We start from the raw sequence: 22,526 nt of genomic DNA, 5'->3' as shown, positions 1-22,526 counted from the left end.
AAAAAGAAAGCAGGCCAGGCAGGATAGTTTACTTGTTTACACACCCCTACCATTCACTTCTTTAAAGTTCTCTCTGGGTGTTAGTTTCGAAGAGATAATTTTAAAATGTAATATAATTTAATATATATATTTATTTAACTTAAAAATGCTTCCCCTTTTAAATTAGAACTGGGGAAGGAGAAGGACAAGGTCATTACTATACTATTTTATGCTGAGAGACGTCTATGATCCAACAAGTGATTCTTAGTGTGAGAATCCACTATATGGAGGTTATAGGTGCCTTTAGACACATTCTAGCTTGAAGAAGATGATGTCATGGAGGCGTCGCCAGATGGGTTTGGAACCTTGTATTTCACTCTATGTTTTAGGGAAGAAAAAGAGATAAAAAGCAATCCTTCCTTACAATTTTCAGCAGTTCTGCCCAAACTCAACCTCTAAGAATTATAATAACCCTCCCATATTTTTCCTCAAACTGAAATTTCACAGGTTGAAATATGTTCTTCTATTTAACCCTGGCATTGTCTTAATATCTTTCCTTCTTGTCTGTGAACTGTTGCGGATTCTCACAGATTAAACAGAGACTCGGATTCTTCTCATGTTAGCATTTGCTTCCTGGCACCGGCCCTTAAATCCTGGTCTCCGAGCTATGGGCAGCTCTAGAGAAAAGCTCTCCAGGGAGTGGCACAAACAGTAAAATCTAATCCCCCTTCAGGTGCGGTGTGCTCTTATGGCAGTGCTATCCAAGACCTTCTTCCTCGCCCCCCTCCCCCTCCCCCGCCAAAGGAATGACCAATCCTACATCCTGGCAACTGCAAAACTTCGGTCTCACCATTAATGAAGACAACAGGTGAGTGGCCACACTGCTTCTCTCTGTTAGCACTGTTACAAAAAAAGACTCATCTACCTAAAGGAGGATGTTCTTTAGACAAAAATAAGCATTGCCATAGAACAAAAGGTGGCAGTGAGAGCTCCTGACTACTTATATTTAGAAGTAAAGACTGTAATAGGGCAGAGCTCTAACAGGAGGAGAAGGTGGAAGAAAAAAACCATACCTAAAAAAAGCCTTCCATAGGGCAAATGGAACTCCAATTGTTTGGGTTGTCAACTACTATCTACTTTGTTTCTTCAGAAATTCAAAATCACAATATATAACTCCATTATAGCCTACCTAAAGCTGAGAAATCTATCTTAATGGTCCATAGCTATCATTTATAAATCATGCATGAGCCAGACCTGCCATGTATGAAAGCCTAGAAGTTTGAAGTTATGGGATTTATTTTAACAGAGAGACAAGGAAAGAGGGATTGGCAATGTGTTTCAAAACCTTAGGAGGCAGAACCTTTTCTAAATAACAAACCTTTGATTCTATGCAAGGCAAGGCTTTCAAAGCATAGAAGACATACAGTTAACATCACTGAGATGCATGTGAAAGGACCTGGCTGTGTCAAATGAGGGAAATATGTGACATTGCACCATGACTTGGAAAACACCAGTATTTTTATATTATTGCTACCAGGCAAAGTAACTTTATGCTACAATAGATTTCCAAGATGGTTGATATACTCTATTCCATTTGCATTAAGGGTGGAGATCAAATTACAATGTTTTTTGAGAAGAGAGAGAGAGAGAGAGAGAGAGAGAGAGAGAGAGAGAGAGAGAGAGAGAGGCACACACCAAGGTCTTTTAAAATTTTTATTGAGATCAATTTGAGCTACTTAAAGGACTTTCTTGTTCAAATAACCTGGCTTATGGTCTATACCAGGGTTGGCAAACATTTTCTGTAAAGGCCAGAGAGTAAATAGTTTAGGCTTTGCAGGCCTCATGGTATCTGTTGCAATTATTCAACTCGCTGAGGAGGGGTTTTAAGGGCAGAAGCAGCCACAGATTTTACATAAACAAGTGAATGTGACTGTATTCTAATAAAATTTATTTTCAAAAACAGGCAGAGAATGAGATTTGATTTGTGGGCCGATTTGCTGGCCCCTGGTGCAGACCCATTTAATTCCTGTTCTCTTTCCAAACACCTGCCAGGCACTTCTTGTGAGCTGAGCAACTGATAATCACTGCTCCTTCCCCCTCTTGCCTACCATTCTGTGTCCTTGTCCCTATAGCCTCATGCTTTTGAAGCTTCCCAAGGCAATCTGCTTGCTTTCTCTATCTCCACTGACCACCCATGGTCGCTTTTCTTTTGTCTTTATTGGGAGTTTGTAACTTTTGACTACCTTCACCCACTTCCCCATCACTGTCGCTTTTTGATTATCCCTCTTGATGCTTATTTAACATGCCTTGGTCTGTGCTGGTTTCCCATACCTGTGCGTGTGTGCTTGCGTGTGTGTATGTGTGTATCATTTCAAGTAAAACATATGAGTCAGAAAGGCAGAGTGGTATAATACGAGGACATGGGCTTTGCAGTCAGATAGACTTGGCTAAATTCTAGCTCTATCACTTACCTACCAGCTATGCTTCAAGTTTCTGAACTTCTCTATGACTCAATTTTGCTATTTGTATAATGGAGCTAATAATGCCTCAGATTTACTAAGAGGATTAAATGAGACAATGTATGCAAAGCATATGGTATAGTTCCTGACTAGATGGTTAAATAATCAATAAATACCTTCTTTTATTGGTAATACAATTATAGATAGTGATGAGGATAGGAAATGAATAAATTGGAATTTGCTCCTACATGCTAGGACCTGTTCTGAGTGCAGAACACACAGGAGGAAAGAAATGGTAAGGAGGAGTAGGAGGTAGCTGTTGCCTACCCGTGTTTTAGAGAAATGAAAACACAAATACTGATTAAAGTATGTACTATTGGTACAGCTATGACAAGAGGATCTTGAAAAGAAAATACCATAAACAACAAAATGTGTAACCAAAGCAACAATAGCAATAACCTTGATCTAACAGTCACAGAACAATATAGGTTATTTTTGACCAAATATATTTTGAATCCCTACCTTTACTTAAATATTAGACTCTGACACTTAACATAGAAAAGTAGAACTATGGGGTTATCTCCCTTTATAGACTCTATTTTCACATAATCTCCAATCCTTGAGCATCCACACTGTCTCTCTCACCATGTAGACCCCTGCTACCTGGCATACTTCCAACCTAACCCATTTCTGAGCATGGCCTCCCATGGCTTCCCCAAATCCAGATAGAATGGAAATCTCCATCATTTCCCTTGAAAGGCCCACCATGTTAGTGATTGGGAGTTACTTATCAGAGATATACATACTGAACGCTAAAAAAAGTTTTTTGGAAGATCTGGGGTACTTCTTAGGAACATTTTCTACTTAGACAAAAGGACTTGGGTTTAGTTTTGTTTCTGCCACAATCTGGCTTATAAATGTTGGCAACTTCTCTCTCCTCCAGTTCTCTCACCTGCAAAATGAGGAGTCTGAGCTGCACCACTGAAGCTCAACTTACCTGGCTCCACATTCCAGTGGCCTAGAGAACTCAGTCTCTGGCATGACACCTGCCAATAATTCTGTACAACTGATGCATAGGAATAGCACTAAAATCCAAAAAAATCTGAAGCAAGAGAGCATGTGTCTTTGAAAAGAAATTATTTTTAAACTGTTTCTGGTATATTAAGTTCTAGGGTATATATGAGACTCAGTTTCTAAGATACCTTGGTTTCAGGAGGGCTGTAATATTTAGAGTTTAAAAAATCCCGCAGGTGCTCGTTCAAGGTGTGGGAGAGAACCCCCGCTGCTGGATCCTGACGGGACCTCCTCTCTGAATTGCCCATGTTCGGGCACTAACTGCCCAAGCCACCGTGGCGGCTGACGTGAAAGGCGTTCACATACCACACAGCAGCTGCGATTCCCGGAGACACGAAGGGTGACTGTTTAATAGGAAAGCTGACAAGCCTCCAGTTCCATGGAGGGATCCTGAGCTTTTACACAATAAGCAAGCTATACTATGAGTAAGAGATGAAGAATAAAAAGCAAACCAAAACATTAAAACCCCAACCCCCATAGACTGGGTGATGACAGGGGTCAGCAGAACCAGGCAGGGAATCCTGTGGGGAGTGCACTGGATCACAGACTGCAGTCCTGCAGGGGAATTTCACAAGTGAAGCCTGAGGAGGCACTGCAGCCTCTTGGAGGATTGCCAAGTGCTGGAACCTGAGATCTCTGCATACTTTGCTGACATTAAAAACCAAAAAGGCAAAAACAAACAAATAAACAAACAAAAACCCTGGGACAAACACACAAAGCCAGGCTGACTTGCAGCACTCCCCCCCCACCAAATCCTCAGGCCCACACTGTCCTGTAAGCCCCCTTTCTGCACCATGAGATTGCTAATGCATAGGTTACTTTCAAAGTATCCTCCTGAATTAGAAATAGCTTCCTGGATTCAACCCATAGGACTTAAGGGTTTGTTCCCTCTGTTGGTAGATTTCTCATGAGGGGAGGAAGTATGAGAAAAATCAGTCCAGTGTTTGAAATTAGGGGATCAAGTTGCCTTTTAAAAAATTTAATTTAATTTATTTAAATTTCCAATTACAGTTGACATACAATATTATATTAGTTTCAGGTGTACAACACAGTGATTAGACATTTATATCACTATGTAAGTTATAGTACCCACCTGGCACCACACAGTTATTACAATACGAGTTATTTCAATACATTGAAAGGAAATTAATTAGAAGAAATAGTTTAATATTGCTATTCACCCTTTCTCTATAATAGAAGTGTCAACCAAATTCATGATCGACAATAACAGATCGAAACACACGCGTGCGATTGGCGCCAACGAAAGCTTTATATGTATCACGCCTGTGCAAGTCAACTTAGCCTTTTATATATATAGAATAAACTTGCTAAACTTTTAGCTAAACTTTTTCCAGCCCAGTAAAGCACCCCAACTTCTCTTTCAGGTAATTGTCAGCAACACAGCAGTAAATATCAACACAAAACAGATTATTATTGTAGATCATGCAGGGGAACAAAGGGTAAAATATTTAACTGCAGCAGTGTTTGACTGTATTCTGTGCAGTGAGAAAACCTGAAGTCATTTTCAAGGTCCACCATTTCTTACTTCTTTTCAGTCAGGTCAAGTTTCTAAGCTTTCTAAATCTTTGTTTTCCGCTAATGAAAAGAAAATAGGATTTCACCGAGTCTCCTACCTACCTACTCCAGGACTTCTGTGAGGATCAAATGAGATGAGGCACAGAAAAATGCTTCACAGATATTTGGTTACAGTGTACAATGTTTCCACCTGGCTATAAAGCAAGTCGTGTTCCTGGGCTGAAGAAACTGCAAGAGGCTAGTCGCTAGGGAGACTAAGCCAGGTATTGCTATATGATGTCATTACCCAGATGGACTTAGCATATTAGCCTTTTATATAGATAGATTACTGATTATATTCTCCATGCTGTATTTTACACAGGGGATCAAGTTTTTATCTCAGGTTGAGTATCAACTAACTGTGTCAGCCTCGTATGCTCCTTAGCATTCTCTACCGCAAAATGAAAATTATGTCTTGAATGGGTTTAGAGCTCAGTTATTCTGGGTTTGAAATCAATCATTCCCTATGTTCATCTGGCAAAGTTACTTAACATTTCCAAGCCTGTGGTTGCTTGTGGTAAACTGGGTAAAACAGCACAAATTAAAAATTTTCTTCTAAGAATTAGAAGTAGTGTATGTAGGTGCCAAGTACATCGTGGGCTCACTCACTTAAACAGAATATGTTGAGAATTTACTATGTTCCAGACAGTATGCGAGACCCTGGTTTATTTTTCATTCTTAGAATTGTTTTCTAGAATAAATGAAGATATATGAGAAGTAACCAGAGTCATACAATGCAATGTGATGACGTAAGACAAATGGAGGTCGATGGTGTGGACTCAGCCTGGATTTTACCTTTGCTCTTCAAAATCCATCACCTGGCTAGTGTGTGAGCTGAACCCATTGTCAAGCACTCAGGACAGCTTTGCTCTGACCTCCTGCTGTGGACAGCTATTAGTTTTGCCTGCCCAGCAGTCCTTCGCTCATTTTCCTGGAAATAGAGCTCTGATGTTTCTTTGGGTAACTATCCTTCCCTCATCCTCAGTCTGTGTGGTTGTGATAGACTTAACCCTACCCCCTGGCTGACATATGGGCATGTAATCGAGGCTACACCAATAAGCCCCATTACCTTCTAAGTATAAGGATTGTTTTTCAAGTGAGCAAATGACCCAAACCAGCTGATCAGAGCCATAAGAACCCAGGAGTAGGATCTTTCCTCCATCTATTGTGAAAGCTGTTTTCTTTCCCTGGATTGTTCAATTGGTAGGAATTGCACCTGGAGCTGATCACATCATTAGTGCCACAATCTCAGGAGCTTTAACTTAATTGGGGAGCTCACACAGAGGCAGAAGAGCTGTGAGAGAGAAAGAGAAACACAGATTTCTGAAGGCATCACTGGAGCATCTGGATTCAGCTCTACCTGATGCCATACCCCCTAGACTTTTCAGTTCCGTGCACCAATCTATGATGTTCTTTTGAGGGAATGGAGGAATGATTAAGCAATTTGGTTTGGTTTCTTTCACCTGTAAGAATATTTCACTTGAAAGGGTCCTTATGAACAGTATGTGTTCATTACTGGGTATGTAGTCCCTCAACAACTCATATTCAAGAAGACCTAGAAAAATCCCTCAAGGATGACAAGGTTTTCTAAGTTCATACTGCATGCCAATAGAAGGGACCCACACAAACTGACCCAAATAAATCAAAATCTCCACAAATCCTTTATATACCTATGTTTTATTATCCCTTTCTTGCACACTCCAATAATTAATCTCATCACAGTGATAATTATTTGTTTAATGTCTGTCTGTTCTGCTAGATTGGAGGGGCAGGACTGCCTCATCTGGTTTGTTCATTAGGACCCAGCACCGTGCTTGGCAGATGGTAAGTGCTCAAGAATTATTTGCTGAATTGATTCTTATAAACAGCAGACCCTTGTAAATGACAAAGGTGCTTATCCCTTTAGCAAGAGCCATACCTGAACGAAGATGTGCCAAAGAGAAGTCTCCATCACGGCCAAAGGGCTACCTGTCATGGGAGACAGGCCACTTGCCCCACTGGGGAGATCCCCTTGTTCTCTTAGCCAAACAAGAGTGATGGGATAAGGTAACCTGTCTGGCTCACATCTCCTTCTGTAGGTATATGTGGCTCCCCCAGGAGAGGAAAAGCACACACTCCTTCTGGACCCACGAGTGCAAGTGGAAAGAGAGAACTGGGGATGGGGAGTGAGGAATAAAGGAAGTGAGCATCCTTTCAAGAGAACCACATGCAAAAAAGCAAGTAAGGACATGTGGACAGGGGAATCTGATAGTGAACATTTAGTAACACAGGACAGGGAATCTGATAGGTAATTGACATTTAGTAACATGCCTACTATGTACCAAGCCCTTTCCACATGTCAGTTCACTGCCTTCTCCCAATAAAGCCTTCGTTTGTACAGGTGGGAAAGCAAAGGTCAAGAGAGGGTGACATACGCAAGCTTCCACAGATCCCAAGTGGCTGGCCAGCCTTTGCGTTGTATTCAGCCTATGCTCCTTCACCACACTCTGCAGCACCCATCTGAATTATTTTTCAGAGTCAAATGGTTTATTTCCTTTCAGAATTTTCTGTGCCTAGGTCCCTTCGTACTGTCATACAACCTGGCAATGCTGATGTTCCTCACAGATGTCTGCACATAAGAAAAAGGAATTGTCTGGGGCAGGGTGGGTAGCCACCACTGAATATGAAGAAATAGCAAATGGCAAATGTAAATTTACTGCAGAAATAGACATTTTAAAAACACTCCATGCACGCGATTAAATGCACCAGTTTCAACAATACAAAGGATACAGCAGGAAATGGGTGACTCTCATGCTATTGCAACCACATTAATAGGAGTGCACATTCCCATTTCGGATATCAGTGCTTACCCCCCTTTGTCTACATGGATGATAAGCTGATACTACATAAACATTGTTAGAGCTACAGTTCCATGCTACAGTAATCCACTTAACTTTAACATGATTTATGGTTCTGTCAATAGGAAAGGTTGAAAACCCTGCACTGAAGCTTAAATGTGAGCTTCATATTTAAAACAGCAATTTTGTGTGTCTCTGTGTCTGTGTGTGATAGAAGAAAACATTCTGCATAAAGAGGAGAATACAAGTGTATGATGGATTTTTTCTACCCCAAAAAAGGAAAATAAAGGCTGAGTCTAAACATTATATGAAGCTAAACCAGAAAAAAAGGAACTTCTAGAGATTTATCTGATTATGTGATTTATAGTACAAGTGATATCCAAAAGTCTTATCAACAAGAGGACTTCTAAGAAACCTTGTACAGAACCACTGCCTTCATAGGGCATGCATAGGTGGGTCTATGGAGAGAGAGAAAGAGAGAGAGAGAGAGAGAGAGAGAGAGAGAGAGAGAGAGAGAGAGAGAGAGAGAGAGAGAGAGAGAGAGAGAGAAAGAGAAGGGGGGGCAGATTACAAGGGACAGCAGCTTCTTTTGTCAAGAAGAGTTTAAATGTAGGTCCACATGGTTAATCACCCTATTCTCTCTGGCTCTCATCCTGGGGGCATTGTGCCTCTTTAAGGGATTAAGAAGCCAATTGGTTTTACTGCTCTAACCTGTCTTCTTTGGGACAACATATTAACATGATACCACTGCAGAAGAGCCCTCTTTAGAAGTTTGCTGTGGGGATGACAAATTAACCCAGCAGGGTGTCCTCCACGTCTATCTCAGTACAAATTATTAGTGTAATAGAGCTTTTAGTTATGCATTTATCTAGTAATTATTGAACGGTTACACAAAACCAAGCTGAGCAGCCACGGCCCTTTATGAGGTTCGCTCGGTGGGTGGCCTTCCAGTTAATTTAGGGTAGTTCTCCACGAAGCTGTTCACTTGCAGACAAATTAGCTAAACAGCCTTCTCTTTTAAATATTTTCCATGTCACAGTGAAACTCTTTACAATACAATAAAGGTACAGTTTTAATTACAGGCTTCCTGACTTTTGTTTAGTTGTAAAACATTTGCTGGTATATTGTGTGTGTGTGTGTGTGTGTGTGTGTTTTGTTGTTTTGTTTTTTTTTTCATTTGGCTGGCCAGTAATAGTTGGTTGTAAGTATCTGGCTAATAAATTTAATAATTTCCTGAATGGGGACTTAAAGGGCCTTTGCTGAAAAGCTGCTTTTCCTCTTTACTATCCAGTTCCTTCAAATCCTATGGACAGTGTTTCCCATTAGGCCAGGCACTGGCACTTGTGCTAACCTTGACCAATTTCACAGGCCCCGTTGCTTCTCTTTCCAATGCTCCTCAAAGGTGGTACTTGCTAGGACTATGACGCCTGCATTTAAAAATCAATTCTATCAACTTTTTGTGTAGAAAGACAACGTAGTGTTTTCTCAAATGACATACTCCAATAATAAACAAACACCTTGCGTCCGTTGGCAGATTATTTCAGCACCTTGTTAGCAACAGGTACTTAATTGCTTCTCGTTTTCCAGAGATGATTCAGTTGCATTAAACCAGGAGAGACAAATTAGATTCAGCTCTACTGAAAGGAGCACCAGCAGGCTCTACAACTAAGGTAAAGGCGCTCCTAAAAGGCAAAGAAGTTTGCAATAGGGCACAAGAAAGCTCAACAAATTTACCACTTGGTTATGGGAGCTTATGCCAAGGGAGAGGTACTGTGGTTATGGCAGCAATGAAGTGCCAGGGAATATTTCTTCTGAAGGGTCCTTAGTTTGGACAGAAAAATGTATAATACCCAGCAAATATTCTACAAAAAAGGGAACAAATCATTTTGAACTCAGCATTTCTCTTATTACCTATCAAGATAGAAATTCTTAATTAAAACCAAGCAAATATATATCAGGTACTTATCCAACATGCTTTGTACCTCCCTCAATGATGCTAAAAATACATGCACTTGAATATTATATTATTACTAGAGGCCCAGTGCATGAAATTAGTGCACGGAGGAGGGGGTCCCCTCAGCCCAGCCTGCACCCTCTCCAATCCGGGACCCCTCGGGGGATGCATCTCACAATCTTGGACCGCTGGCTCCTAATAGCTCACCTGCCTGCCTGCCTGGTTGCCCCTAACTGACCCCCTCTGTTGGCCTGATTGCCCCTCACTGCCTCTGCATGCCAGCCTGGTCACCCCTAACTGCCCTCCGCTGCTGGCCAGGTCACCCCCAACTTCCCCCTCCCTGCCGGCCTGGTCGCTTCTAACTGCCCCCCCCCCATGCCAGCCTGGCCACCCCTTACTGCCCCCCTGCCAGCCTGGTCACCCCCAACTGCCCTCCCTCTGCCGGCCTCGTCACCCCTAACTGCACCCCCCGCCAGCCTGGTCTCCCCCACCTGCCCCCCTCTGCTGACCTGGTTGCCCCTAACTGGTGCTCCCTGCCAGCCTGGATGCCCCCAACTGCCCCCCCTGCCAGCCTGGTCGCTCCTCATGGCCCCCCTGCCGGCCTGGTCGCCCCACGCAGCCTGCTTGTTCAGTCATTTGGTCGTCCTTCACTAACCCCTCTGCTGGCCTGGTTTTAGGCAGCCATCTTGTGAGGGCATGATGGTCAATTTGCATATTACCTCTTTATTATATAGGATTACACACAGGGGATAAAAAGATTTCCCTGTTATTTCCCCACTTTTTCTCCATTTGCTTTCAATCAAATCCATGCACTCATTCATTTATTCAACAAATATTTATTGAGTGCTCTCCTTATGCCCAGCAAGAGGCTGAGGGATATGAAAAGAATAAAGATGTGGTTCCTGCTCTAATGGGCCCTGCCATCCAATGATAACTGTTTTTCCTCTCCTTCCTTGTTCCTCTGTTATTGTCTATGAATCTACACTCCTCCAACTTTCCTGGTGACCTCAACTTCCTGGAAGGTGATCTTCAATCTCATAATTCTCTGCAGTTTGTTTTTCTTGGCCCAGCTGGGAGATACTGTTAGCTGCAGACCCTCAGATGTGTCACCACTAAGAGCAGAATCCTTGTTTGGGCCACGAGAATCATGGACTTAGAGAGGTTTACAGAGCATATAAACTTCTGACTATCCTCCAAACAAAACCTGGCATGATTTTTCGAAGGCTGCACAATAAATCTTTGGTTTATACGGCTATTGTCTTAGTATATCTTACTCATATTTTCAGAATCAGGGCAATTTTACTTCTAAACTTCCTGTGTGTGTGTGTGTGTGTGTGTGTGTGTGTGTGTGTGTAGAGAAGTGGGGGTTTAGCTTCATGCTTACATTCTGTATGTTTTAATTCCTCAGTACTTAGTTATCTAAAAGTATGACTTGTTTGCTGTGGCTTTGTTTTGCATGCTTACAATTAGAAAGTACTCTGTTTTGGAATAGGGGTTAATTCTTATGCATGCTTGGACTCCCACAGTGTCAAATGACACAGTCATTCTCTATCAGAATGCTCTTGTCCCTGACAGCAACCTGTGCTCTCCTATCACAACAATACAACTGCTGGTTTTCTTGTCTGTCATTCACCGGGAGGTAAGCACTCTGAGGCCAGAATCCAAGCTCCCCTGTTTACTCTATTTAGCAGGAAATACAGACCTTGTATATTGTAAGTGCTGGACAAATGTTTGTGGAAAACATTAATGGGTCCCTAGACAGCAATTGGAGTCTGTAAGCTAATTTCAATATTTAAAAAAGGCAAACTGACCTCAAAAATTGTTTTCTGAAGTGACTTGCACCTAACAGAAACCCCACATTACAAATAGCAAGGGTTCATGGGGCTAGTAAAAAGAGGTCAAGTGATTTGTTTATGGCTGCTACTTAAAAAACAACAACAGTATAATAACATGGTTATGTCATGCTTTTCAAATGATCTGAGTGGCTATGTTTTGTCTTTGACTAATAAAAAATGTAAAAACAAACTAATTGTTTAAATAAGTGCATTTCATTTCTCCCAATAGGGTAGAAAAAGATAGAAACTACTGATATGGTAGAAAAGGCACTGCACTGGAGACTTATTTCTAGTCGTGACTCTGGCCAGCTGAGATTTCTCACCTGTAAGAGCAATGTAGAATACTTGCTAACTACTAACCATCATACTGCTCTTCTATTTATCTACTTATAAAGCCCAAATTTCATACAGAGTGGCAATATGCTCACGGAAAAGAAAAGAAAAACTAGATTCCCTGCCTCCCTTGCAGCTAGAGGTGATCACGTGGCACAGTTCTGACCATGCTGCATTAGATTCTGTACAAGGAGGCAGAATGAGTTGGTAGGCACTTTTTTGCTCTCACTGTTTTCCATCTTTCTGCTTGAAATACAGGTGTAAGGCAGGAGCCCAGTGGCTATGTTGTAACCAGGAGTTCACAGCATAAGGATAAAAACAACCCACTAAAGCATGGATGGCTAAGAGAAGAAATCTCAATCCTTGATGGCATTATACTGCCACTGTAACATAATCCTGAATCACACACTTGTTTTTATATAAGAAAAATATGACTTGTTTATTTATATTATCTTTTACTTGCAGCCAAACACATTCTTGGCTGATATAGGGGATAAATTAAACCAGAAGATTCCCAGAGCACTACTCTGAAATTCTATGGTTCTAGATGAAACTCAGTAAGTGCTTATTTGCCAAATACTTTCAACCTCTGCTTTACCTCGTGCATAGTGCAGGCTCCGCCCCACGTATAAATCCCTAAAGCACAGAGTTGTTCCACTCAGCGTAGGGCATTTAAGTTAAGGATCATTCATTATCTTGTTGTTTCTCAAAAGAGCAAAGACAGGAAAAAACATAACTTTCAAGAAGAAATACTTCCAAGAAACTAAAATATCACTGATGTTTACTCCAAATAATTCTCAAAAGGAGTTAGGTCCTTTAAATCATCAGGCAAACTTTAAATTCTTGAAAAGGCAAAGGGAAGAACAAAGATTTTTTCCCCAGTTATCATGAATAAGATAAATTTTCATGATAAAATATTTTATTATGTTTGAAATTTTAAGCACTTGTAAAAGAGAGTCTTTAAAAGCCCAAACTTTCAGCTTAAAGTACACAGTAATTGTAATAATGTAAAATGGCATACAAATGCCTTTATGGAAAGTTAATCGCTTCCCTACGCCCCAAGACATTCCAAAATACTTTTATCCCTTTACCTACTTTTAACTACATAGCTTGCAAAGTATTATCCCATGATCCAGATGGCCAAACTGAGGCCACAGGTTAAGTGATTTATTGAAGCCACAAAGAAATCCATTATCAGAGAAGAGATTCATTTTAAGAAACCACACATCTCTACCTTCACAACAATGAAAACAGGAAAGTGATTAGAACAGCAAAATATTTTTAAAGCATAGCTTATTCATAGCATATCAAAGCTTTACTTATATAATCTTGCAAAAGTCTTCTGTGGATGAAAGGCCATTGTTCTTCCTCCCCATCTTGGACATTCCTTGTAAAGAAGTACTCCATAAACTAGACATGTATCACCCTTAGCTCCTCTGAAGCAATGAGAACCTATCAGTTTCAGGGAGGGGATGAACGGCTTCTGTGTCCACTTGTGTGCCATTTGATTACTTTTTACTTATTCAACAAATATTGTGCATAAAACCCACTGTGTGAGACACAATGTCAGTGGAGGAAATGCCAGGCACAAAAGGCCCCAGGAGTTTAAGGAGTGTGAGATGATCGCAGCCTGGGTGGAGCTGAGGAGGTTTCATGTGGAAAGTAGTACTTGAGCTGGTCTTGGGATGGCTAAAATGTTGACAGGCGAGGGCAGGATGGGCAGCATGAGATTTTCAAAGCCTGAATGAAAACGAGTGATGAAATTGTTTACATGACTTCTGTACATACTCTATTTCCAGGCACAGTGTGAATGACTACAAATGCATGATTTCATCTACTCCTCAGATAACAGAATTATCCTGAAGTAGAAATTGTAATCTCCAATGGATAGATGAGGAACCTTTGGCTCAGAGGAGCAAGGTGGCAGGTTCATACAGTTGGTAAAAGTGGTGGACACAGGATTCAAACGCGGGCCCATCTGACCCCTGAGCTTCTGTGCTTGACCACTATGCTATGCTGCCTTCCTTTAAGACCCTACTTTTCTGCATTCGCTTTGCAATTTTCAAAGAGAGGTTTCTTTTGTAAAGGGTGGCCACCAGATTTCCACATACAGCTTAGGTTTGCAGTGAAAAATAGGGCCACTGTTAAAATATCATTGAGATATGTTACATAGTTATTGCTTCCAAACTGGTCTAGTCAAGGTAGCCCCATGAGAAATTTTAATTTCTTAATTTTAAGGAGGGCAGTGGAGGTCTTGCAACCTGTGTGCGATCCAAAGGTGAATGTACCATGTGACTCTGAGCAAAAGTGCAGTAAAGACCTGTCCCCCACTCCACCCTACCTCTTGCCTCAGGACCCTGATAAAGGATACACCTTTCTCTTCTTCCAGGCCCTTTGGAAGTAAGTTTGTAAGGTTGAATTCTTCTTAATGTACATGTCACATTTATTCCACCCTGGTTTCCTCGGTCAGACTCTCCCTCCTTAAATCTGTCCTCATGTTGCTGAAACATCAACTCTTAGTCCTGGTTGTGATGTTATCCATAGCATTAGCTTTCCAACTGGCTCAGAAAAAGAATAGAAGGGAATATAGTACTTGCAGCAAATAGCTCTTAAATAACGAGAGGCTAAATACCAACCCTTTAAAAATATCTTAGCCCAAGAATGTGTCATGTTAGCCTATCTTGACTCTATGATTCTTACCCACAAAGATACCACTGAAGAGTTTCCTCTCAACTACTCCACTTCCCTTCACCAGACCACTAAGGGGGGCAGGGTGCAATAAGAATGGGTACCTGAGCAGACATTCCAGAAAGGAGAACCGAGGATGCTGGGAACCATCTTGAATTCTGGTGAAAACAAAGAATCTTTGGTATTCCATAATTCTTAAACTAGGCATTTTTCTTTTCCTCAAAAACAATTTCATGAATATGACAGGAGATCCAAACTCATTGTTTTGTAGGCAAAAAATGTCCACTCTGGTTCAACACGGTGTGGATCATCTGAGAAAATGTGCTTGACTGCCTAGCATGAAGAAGCTCCCAATCATGGCACCCAGGGGTAAATGCTAGAATTATTATAATAATTTCTAGAATTGTGGTTTTAAAGCGAGACTCACAGATGGTGTTCTTAATATTTATTGTATAAATGATGATATATATGCACCTTGCTTTATGTTCCTCAAAAAGTCTCTAGAAATATTATTTTATGGTAATTTCTGCATGAGAATATGAGATTGGGAGGAAAAGTTTATTCAGCAGTAGTATTGACCCCATGTTATTGGGGAGGACATTAAAAATCCAGGAGATAAGTGGAAAGCAAGAGGCAGCATACCCAGCTATCCAGGCTGCTAGCATATTGTCCTTCCCAATCCTTACTACATGGCTACATCATGAATCTTTTCTTTGCCTGGAATTCCCCCCATTCACATAAGCAACCTTTAAGATTTGACTTTGAGTTATCACACTTTGAAGTCTCTTTATTAGATATAAAGTGGTAAGTAACAGCACATTTCATATCATCTTCTACATGTTTATTTTCTTGTGTCTGTCTCCTGAACTCGACTGTCTACTCTGTGAGGACAGGAACCACCGAATTCCCAGTAACAGGCTCTCAGGTGAACCTCCAGGGTCCCCTCCTCTGAGCTCCTGCAGAAATTTCTGCTTTGAACATTCATTTAGCATTTAGAATATGTGAACCTGACAATAAAAAGATGAGAAACATCATATGCCTTATCTCCTTGAGACCAAAAATCTTCTTTCTGACTAAAAGGGCTTCCTTCACAACACTTATTTTCCACCACAGGTTAGATGCTTAATGAATACTGAATATGAGGACAATATTATAATACTACCCCATTTCAAGAGACTCATTCTGAATTTGGGGACTGTATAATCCAATTCAGGTACAAGATTTTAAAATTAGAAAACACACACATATTCCCTCTCTGATTATATCGCACACACAGACAAGTGGCATAATAAGTTAAGAAAGTTCTCTCAATGATCACAAGATGTTTACAGATGGAGCAAGTAAGTTTCATAACTGTGTTTTTAGAAATTGCTTCGCACAATAGTCAGAATACTTATTTCCTTCAGTGTGATTTCTGTGAGTGCATGAGACAGCCCTCTCACTGCCATCTTTCCCTGATATGCACACAGAGTATTTATAAGGAATTCAGATTTGTGGGACTAACAGTAAGATTATTACAAGAAATATCAGTTTTTCCAGGCATATGTAAAGTAGACGAGACGGTTACTTTCTAGGATGTTTTATGATACCAGCTGGTAGATCACAGACCTACCTAAACGAAAATCTGATAGAAGAAAGCAAATGTGGTTACAATTATTCATACTCCTACTGTGGGAGTTTCATAAACAAACTAATAAATATTTTCATCTTGCAATAAGATCAAGTTAAGTGACTTGCTGACATTCTCTTGAGGTTTAAAGCTTGTCTTTAATGTGAAATACAAATCATATTTCTTGTGGACACATTTTAATAATAAACTTAAAAGCACACAAGACAAAAATAATGAAAACATTGCAATGAAAACCAGACCAACTATCTACCACTTCAAAAGGAGTGAATGAAGACTGCTCGTCAACAGTCAACACCGTGATGCAGACAACCTCAATGCAAAATGTTTCAAGGAAAGGGGAGCATCAGGGATGCTAGAATGAAAAAGAAGCTATTACAGTTGACCCTTGAACAAAGTCAGGGTTAGGGGGCACCAACCCACCACACAGTCGAAAACCTGCATATAACTTAAGTCGGCCCTCCACGTATGCCCATTCCCAATTGCTTATTGAAAATACAGTTGACCTCTGAACAACTTGGGTTTTAACCCTGTGGGTCTGCTTATATGTGGATTTTTTAAAGTCTTGCATTGCTCAAGGGTCAACTGTACTTGATCATCACTCATACACACACACACACACACACACACACACACCACTCTTCTGTAACTTACAGAACGAATTTGATTTTGGTTCAATTAAAATGATCTCCCACCACTTTGCAACATCACACTGGCAAAGAAAGTGGTTTGGTCCCTTGTTTGCCTTAGGTTAATAATCAAGGGACCGATGCCAAATCTCTTTGGTCTCTAACACTCCAAAGCTGTCCTCAATGATAAGAAAGTGGAACATTCACTGCCTTCAGGAGCATAATGGGGGAATCTCATTGTGTCTCATTTGGCTACTCTGGCCCCAAGGCCATGATCTAAGCAAAACCCAGGGTGCCTGTGGAGTGGCTCACCTCTGGGTCCTGTAATGACAGGCCGGTGGTGCTGTGTGAAAGCTGTTCCCAGGGAGGAGGTCTGCGAAGGGGAGGGGCTGCTGAAACCAGACTTCTCCGACTTCTTCAGTGTTGTTGGAGATGGCATTCCTGGCAAGAAGGATGGATTGATAAGCACACTGTAATTCATGGAACAACAGCTTGTGCAACCTAAAAGATAAAACTTAAAGAATTAAAAAAATAAATCTACCGGTGAATGAAAAATTTGTTTTCAGTTGCTTTGAATTTGTCACAGGGACAAACAGGTGACAAAATGGTCTCCTGATAAGTCTGTAGATAATGATTTCACCTTCTACTAAACCACAGTCCATCTTGGCATCAGTGATCTTCTCTAATTACAGGTGCCACTTTCTCAGTGTTTCCTGAAAGTTGCAAGTCCCCTGCGGCCTCTGGGACCCTTCAATAAGGAGGCTATGGAAGCACAAGAAGACCTCTTTGCCATCATTTCATCTTCCCAGGTACCGGGCACCAAAGGCACTTTAAATGATTCTAAGTAATTTAGTTATTTTATCATTTAAAAACCTCCAACAATGGCAAGTTGGTTGCTCATTCAATAAATTATTTATAATAGAAACAAAGAAAGATAAAAGTAAAAAATATCTTAAATGCCCAACAATTGTCATTTGATAGAACCAAAGGCAAATAATACTGTAAAAGAATAATGACACAGAAAGGTATTTGTTCAGTGACATAGAATAAAGATATAGAAAGCAATTACAAAATAGGGTGTTACACTATGATGCCACTTAAAAATATCATTCTGTGTACAGAGAAGGAAAACAGGCCTAAACCTAACAGTGGTTCTCTCAGAGTGTTGGATTCGGGTGATTTTCATTGCCTTTTTGCTTACTTGTCTTTTCCATGATGAACATATATTACTTTTATGTTAAGAAAATACAATAAAAGCTTGTTTTTTAAAATAGTATTTTTACTACAATTTCTAAGATTTTTCATAGCATTTCCAGCATAGGGAATGTTTTGAGAAGACAATAATGTGAAAATAGTCCCTCATAATTACTGGATTTGTAATGTTCTCAGCAACCACGCTAACACACACAACTGGAGGCATCTATCAGTTTGGTAGGGTGCCAATTAAAACAATGAAACCTTGGATATAAAAATAAAGAAAACGATTCCTAGTCTCCACATTACAGGACCAATTTGGGCTCTCTTAAGTCTGCAGCACAAAGTTGGTCTGCATTTTTGTAAAAAGAACCTAATCTCATTTTACTTATGCATGTCTACATATGCTGTGTTCTGCCTATGACCAGAGAATTATTTGGGTGAACTGGAAAAAATAAATAATAAAGATAATAATGGTATTAACATGTAGCTGTTATTGAATAGATGCTAACTACCACGCACTGTGCCAAGCATGTTATAGGTGTAGTCTGTTCTGAAATCTAGTCAGTCTGGCCTATGTCTAAATATGTCCTTGCTATATCTGATCATAGATTTCCTTAATGAGACTCCACAACACAAGCTTCTAGTGTGATTACAGATTCTATAAGGAGGAGACCTTTCTGCTTTGCCCCCTCTATTTTCAGAATCTAACAAAGGGCCTGGAACATAGCATGTGGCCTGAAAAGATATTTAAACTAATTGCATAGGCCTCAGATTTATCTGTGGCTTTACTAATAGATGTTTGGATATAGCAAAACTTGGGGTTTAGGCCCCAAGGGAGGAAAACAAAACAAATTGCAAATTGGTAAGCACATTTCCATAGCCAGACATAAGGACAATATGAAGTTATGTGTGATTTCCACTAATTTGACAGATCTAGATCAGATCCATTCTAATCAATATGTCTGCGATTTCAATTAAAAACAAAGTCATTATGTGACTTTAGCTACATTTCTTTGCTCATTGAATCAGTAACCAAAGTCACACCAGTCCTAATATCATTAGGACAGATTGCAGTTTTGGATTAAAATTCATTTCAAGTAAACTAACCTAAGGTCTAATCACATAATTACATCAGAGAAGAGATTTCAAATTAAAAAATTATAGGAGAGAAATAAAGAGCTACCAATACTTAAACAAATCTCCCAATTCATTCAAATCTCTTCTGTGCAAACAAATTTTTAGGCTGCCAGCCAGCCCACTGATTTAAACTCAGTCAAATGCCTGAATTATGTGTTATGAAACAGAAATAGAATAGAAAAATGAAAATGTCAAAAATTTTAAATGGCAGAATTTTTTTTTCAGATAGTGGAATCACTGATGAATGCAATATCTAAATTAACTCTGTTAAAGAAAGCAAGCAGTTGGATTCAAGAAAAAAGTTATCATTCCTTTGAAAACTTCATGTGCTCCAGCCCATGTTATTCTAAATGCTGCAGAAATATTTAAATGATTAAGTCCACTATTTACCCTTATAAAAGATGAGGTATAAGTAAAATTTAAGTAATAACAAGCATCAAGAATGATCAGGTGGGTAAATGGGTTCAACAACAAAATTCAGATCCTCTTGAAAAGGGTTAAAGAGAGAAGAAATATTGTCTGTGTGCAAGAAGAACAAGCCAAACTGTATATAATTTTCTAAATTTATCACAGTCAAGTAATATGAACCCTAAGGCTGTCATGAATCTCAAAATTACTTTGTGTTTTCAATTTTTAAAGACCCATATTGAGCACACTTCCTTATTATATACTTTAATATTTTCTCCATATGCATAATGTAAGTTTTGGTTAATTTGCTTCATATACTTAATGTTAGTAAACTGCTTTATATAATAAACAAGAGAGCATTAATCTTGACTTTTGTTTTTGAGATCAACTTTGGTTTCTGTATGTTATTAAAAAACAATAACTCCTTGTTAAAATCTGTTACCAATTAGTTATACACAACGGTTAGACACAATTACTGTATAGATTAATGACTAATTGGCTTTCTCTTAATGAATCAAAACCTTAATTTCAATGTATTTTTTTAGAAGTATCAGATTTTTTAAAAAGATTTAGATAAATTAATGCTACCCCTTTTTCTGGAACAGAAAAACTATCACTTAAAGTTCTCTTCAATATGTAAAAATGAAGACTTATAGAATGAGAAGCAGAAATTTAGCATGCTGTTTTGATTCAATGGGACATTTCGTCCTATTGAGAAGTAGAAAAATCCCAATGGTGGCAAATAGAGGAGATGAATTTCAAGAAGCACATTGGCTTGTCATTGTTTGTCTAACTATGAGACATTTTGAATTTTCTCCACTTTGCCATTTTTCTAAGCTACCCCAGCCATTTCAACTAGTGTACAGTAGACAAAGAAAAACATACATGAAGTTCTAGCTATGTAGTGACTCTTATCCTTGGAAGCAGTTGTAAGCAAGATGCCCACCAGGTAATTCTTTAAAGTATAGGTCAAATACAGTATCCACCAAGATTCTGTTAGATTTCATCATTAGCATTTGTAGTCATCAGAATTCTAAGATGGCCCAAGGTTCTTGGGCCCTGGGGTACAACGTTTTATATAACCCCCTCCTCTTGAATGTGGGTGGTACCAATGAGTATGATGGATGCCATTCTTGTGATTAGGTGGTTATAAGGCAAAAGTGAAGGGAATTTTGCAGATGTAATTAAGGTCCCTAATCAGATTACTTTTAGTTAAGTTAAAAGAGTTATTATCCTGGGTGGGCCTGACCTAATCAGGTGAACCCTTTTAAAGAGTGATTAGAAGTCAGAGAGATTCTCCTGATGATTTTGAAGAAGTAAACTGCCATCTTATGAAAGGGCCTGTGAGAGGGCCACATGTCAAGGAACTGCAGGGAACTCTACGGACTAAGTGGTACCCTATTGGGTATCCAGCTTTAAGAAAGTTAGGCCTTAGTGTTAAAGCTACAAGAAACTGAATTCTGCCCAGCTGGCATGGCTCAGTGGTAGAGTATTGACCTCTGAACCAGGAGGTCATGGTTCGATTCCCGGTCAGGGCAAAGGCCTGGGTTGCAGGTTCCATCCCCAGTGTGGGGCATGCAGGAGGCAGTTGATCAATGATTTTCTCTCATCATTGCTGTTTGTATCTCTCTTTCCCTTTCCCTTCCTCTCTGAAATTAACAAAAATAAAATAAAATAATAAAAGAAAAGAAAAGAAAAGAAAAGAAAAGAAAAGAAAAGAAAAGAAAAGAAAAGAAAAGAAAAGAAACAATTCTGTCAACAATCAGGTGAGTTTGCAAGAGGACTCCGAGCTAATGTAGGCTGGACAAAATTTTGATTGCGGCCTTGTGGGACAGACCATACACAGAGTGACCTGCTTTGCTGTACCCAGACTCCTCACACATGGAAACTGTGAGATAAGATTTGCATGTTGTTGTAAGCTAGTCTGTGGTAATTTTTTATACAGCAATAGAAAACTAACATGATATTCACATATAAGACTGTCAGTGCTAGAAATGTGTGCATTAAAGATGCCCACTGTGCACAGATTATAGAATTCCATAAGTTTCCATTATTTTTAGCAAATCCATCTTAGGTTGTGAGGTTTTGCATTAGCCTACACTTGCCCAGAGAAAATGGTTAAGACAGCTTCTTGGGGGCGGTGGTAGGGGGAAGGCCAACAAATAGTTATTTCCAATGGTGTAAACATTTATGAAATTTTCTATTTCCCCCTTATTCTTTCAAGAAACATCAATAGCAAAATCAGATCAAACAACATGGGAAAACTCAAATATAATTCTTGGGGTCTCCTATAACAAATCAAGGTTTGTTTTTGGTAAGTTTTTGCTGCAACCTGATGTTAAAGAATTTTTTTTTAAAAAAAAGATACAGGGGATAGGGGAAACATAATTAATTTCAACTCCCCCACTCTTCCAAATTATGAGATTTACCCAACACTTTAACCAAGAACTTTACAGTGACAATTGTGAAGCAAATCCTACAGGAATAACAAGATAGTACAATGCTGTTTTTTTGCTAGAAAAAACTATAACAGGTCAGTGTTACTGCTCAATTGTCAGAGGACTTATTCAAAGATTCACTGTCTTGTGAAAATTATCCCTGGTAAATGCTGTTCAGGACAGCAGGGCTTTATCTTGTATGTTGTTGGAGTTTGGGTGATGTAATTCAAGTTGCCAGAGAAGACTTAACTGGTATATGTGTCTTTCTTCAAAATTAAAAAAATGTTTACTTTCAATAATGTTCATTTATAGTCACAATCTGAGAGAAATTCTGGAAACAAGCAAACTCTGCACTT

The 22,526-nt window shown here is 39.6% G+C and overlaps 1 protein-coding gene across 14 annotated transcripts in view; it reads right to left on the bottom strand.

Moving 5' to 3' along the window:
• Nucleotides 1-22,526, bottom strand: part of NFIA (nuclear factor I A) — a 369,092-nt gene that overhangs the window by 63,170 nt on the left and 283,396 nt on the right. For 4 of the 14 annotated variants that reach the window (XM_036352901.1, XM_036352903.1, XM_036352904.1 and 1 more), the window contains exons 8-9: nt 17,303-17,491; nt 14,839-14,892 (exon numbers count right to left, since the gene is read on the bottom strand). The exons of 1 other annotated variant lie outside the window; for it this stretch is intronic. In XM_036352901.1, the coding sequence (XP_036208794.1) occupies nt 14,839-14,892; nt 17,303-17,491 (243 nt within the window). Of the gene's footprint in view, nt 1-10,498; nt 12,704-13,179; nt 13,787-14,417; nt 14,605-14,838; nt 14,893-17,302; nt 17,505-22,526 lie in introns of those variants that run through there. 9 more of the 14 variants (XR_004974445.1, XR_004974444.1, XM_036352912.1 and 6 more) reach the window with 9 other exon arrangements.

This window comes from Myotis myotis, unplaced genomic scaffold, assembly GCF_014108235.1.
Source record: "Myotis myotis isolate mMyoMyo1 unplaced genomic scaffold, mMyoMyo1.p scaffold_m19_p_2, whole genome shotgun sequence".
Taxonomy (NCBI): Eukaryota; Metazoa; Chordata; class Mammalia; order Chiroptera; family Vespertilionidae; genus Myotis; species Myotis myotis.
This window is presented reverse-complemented; position numbering and strand designations above follow the sequence as displayed.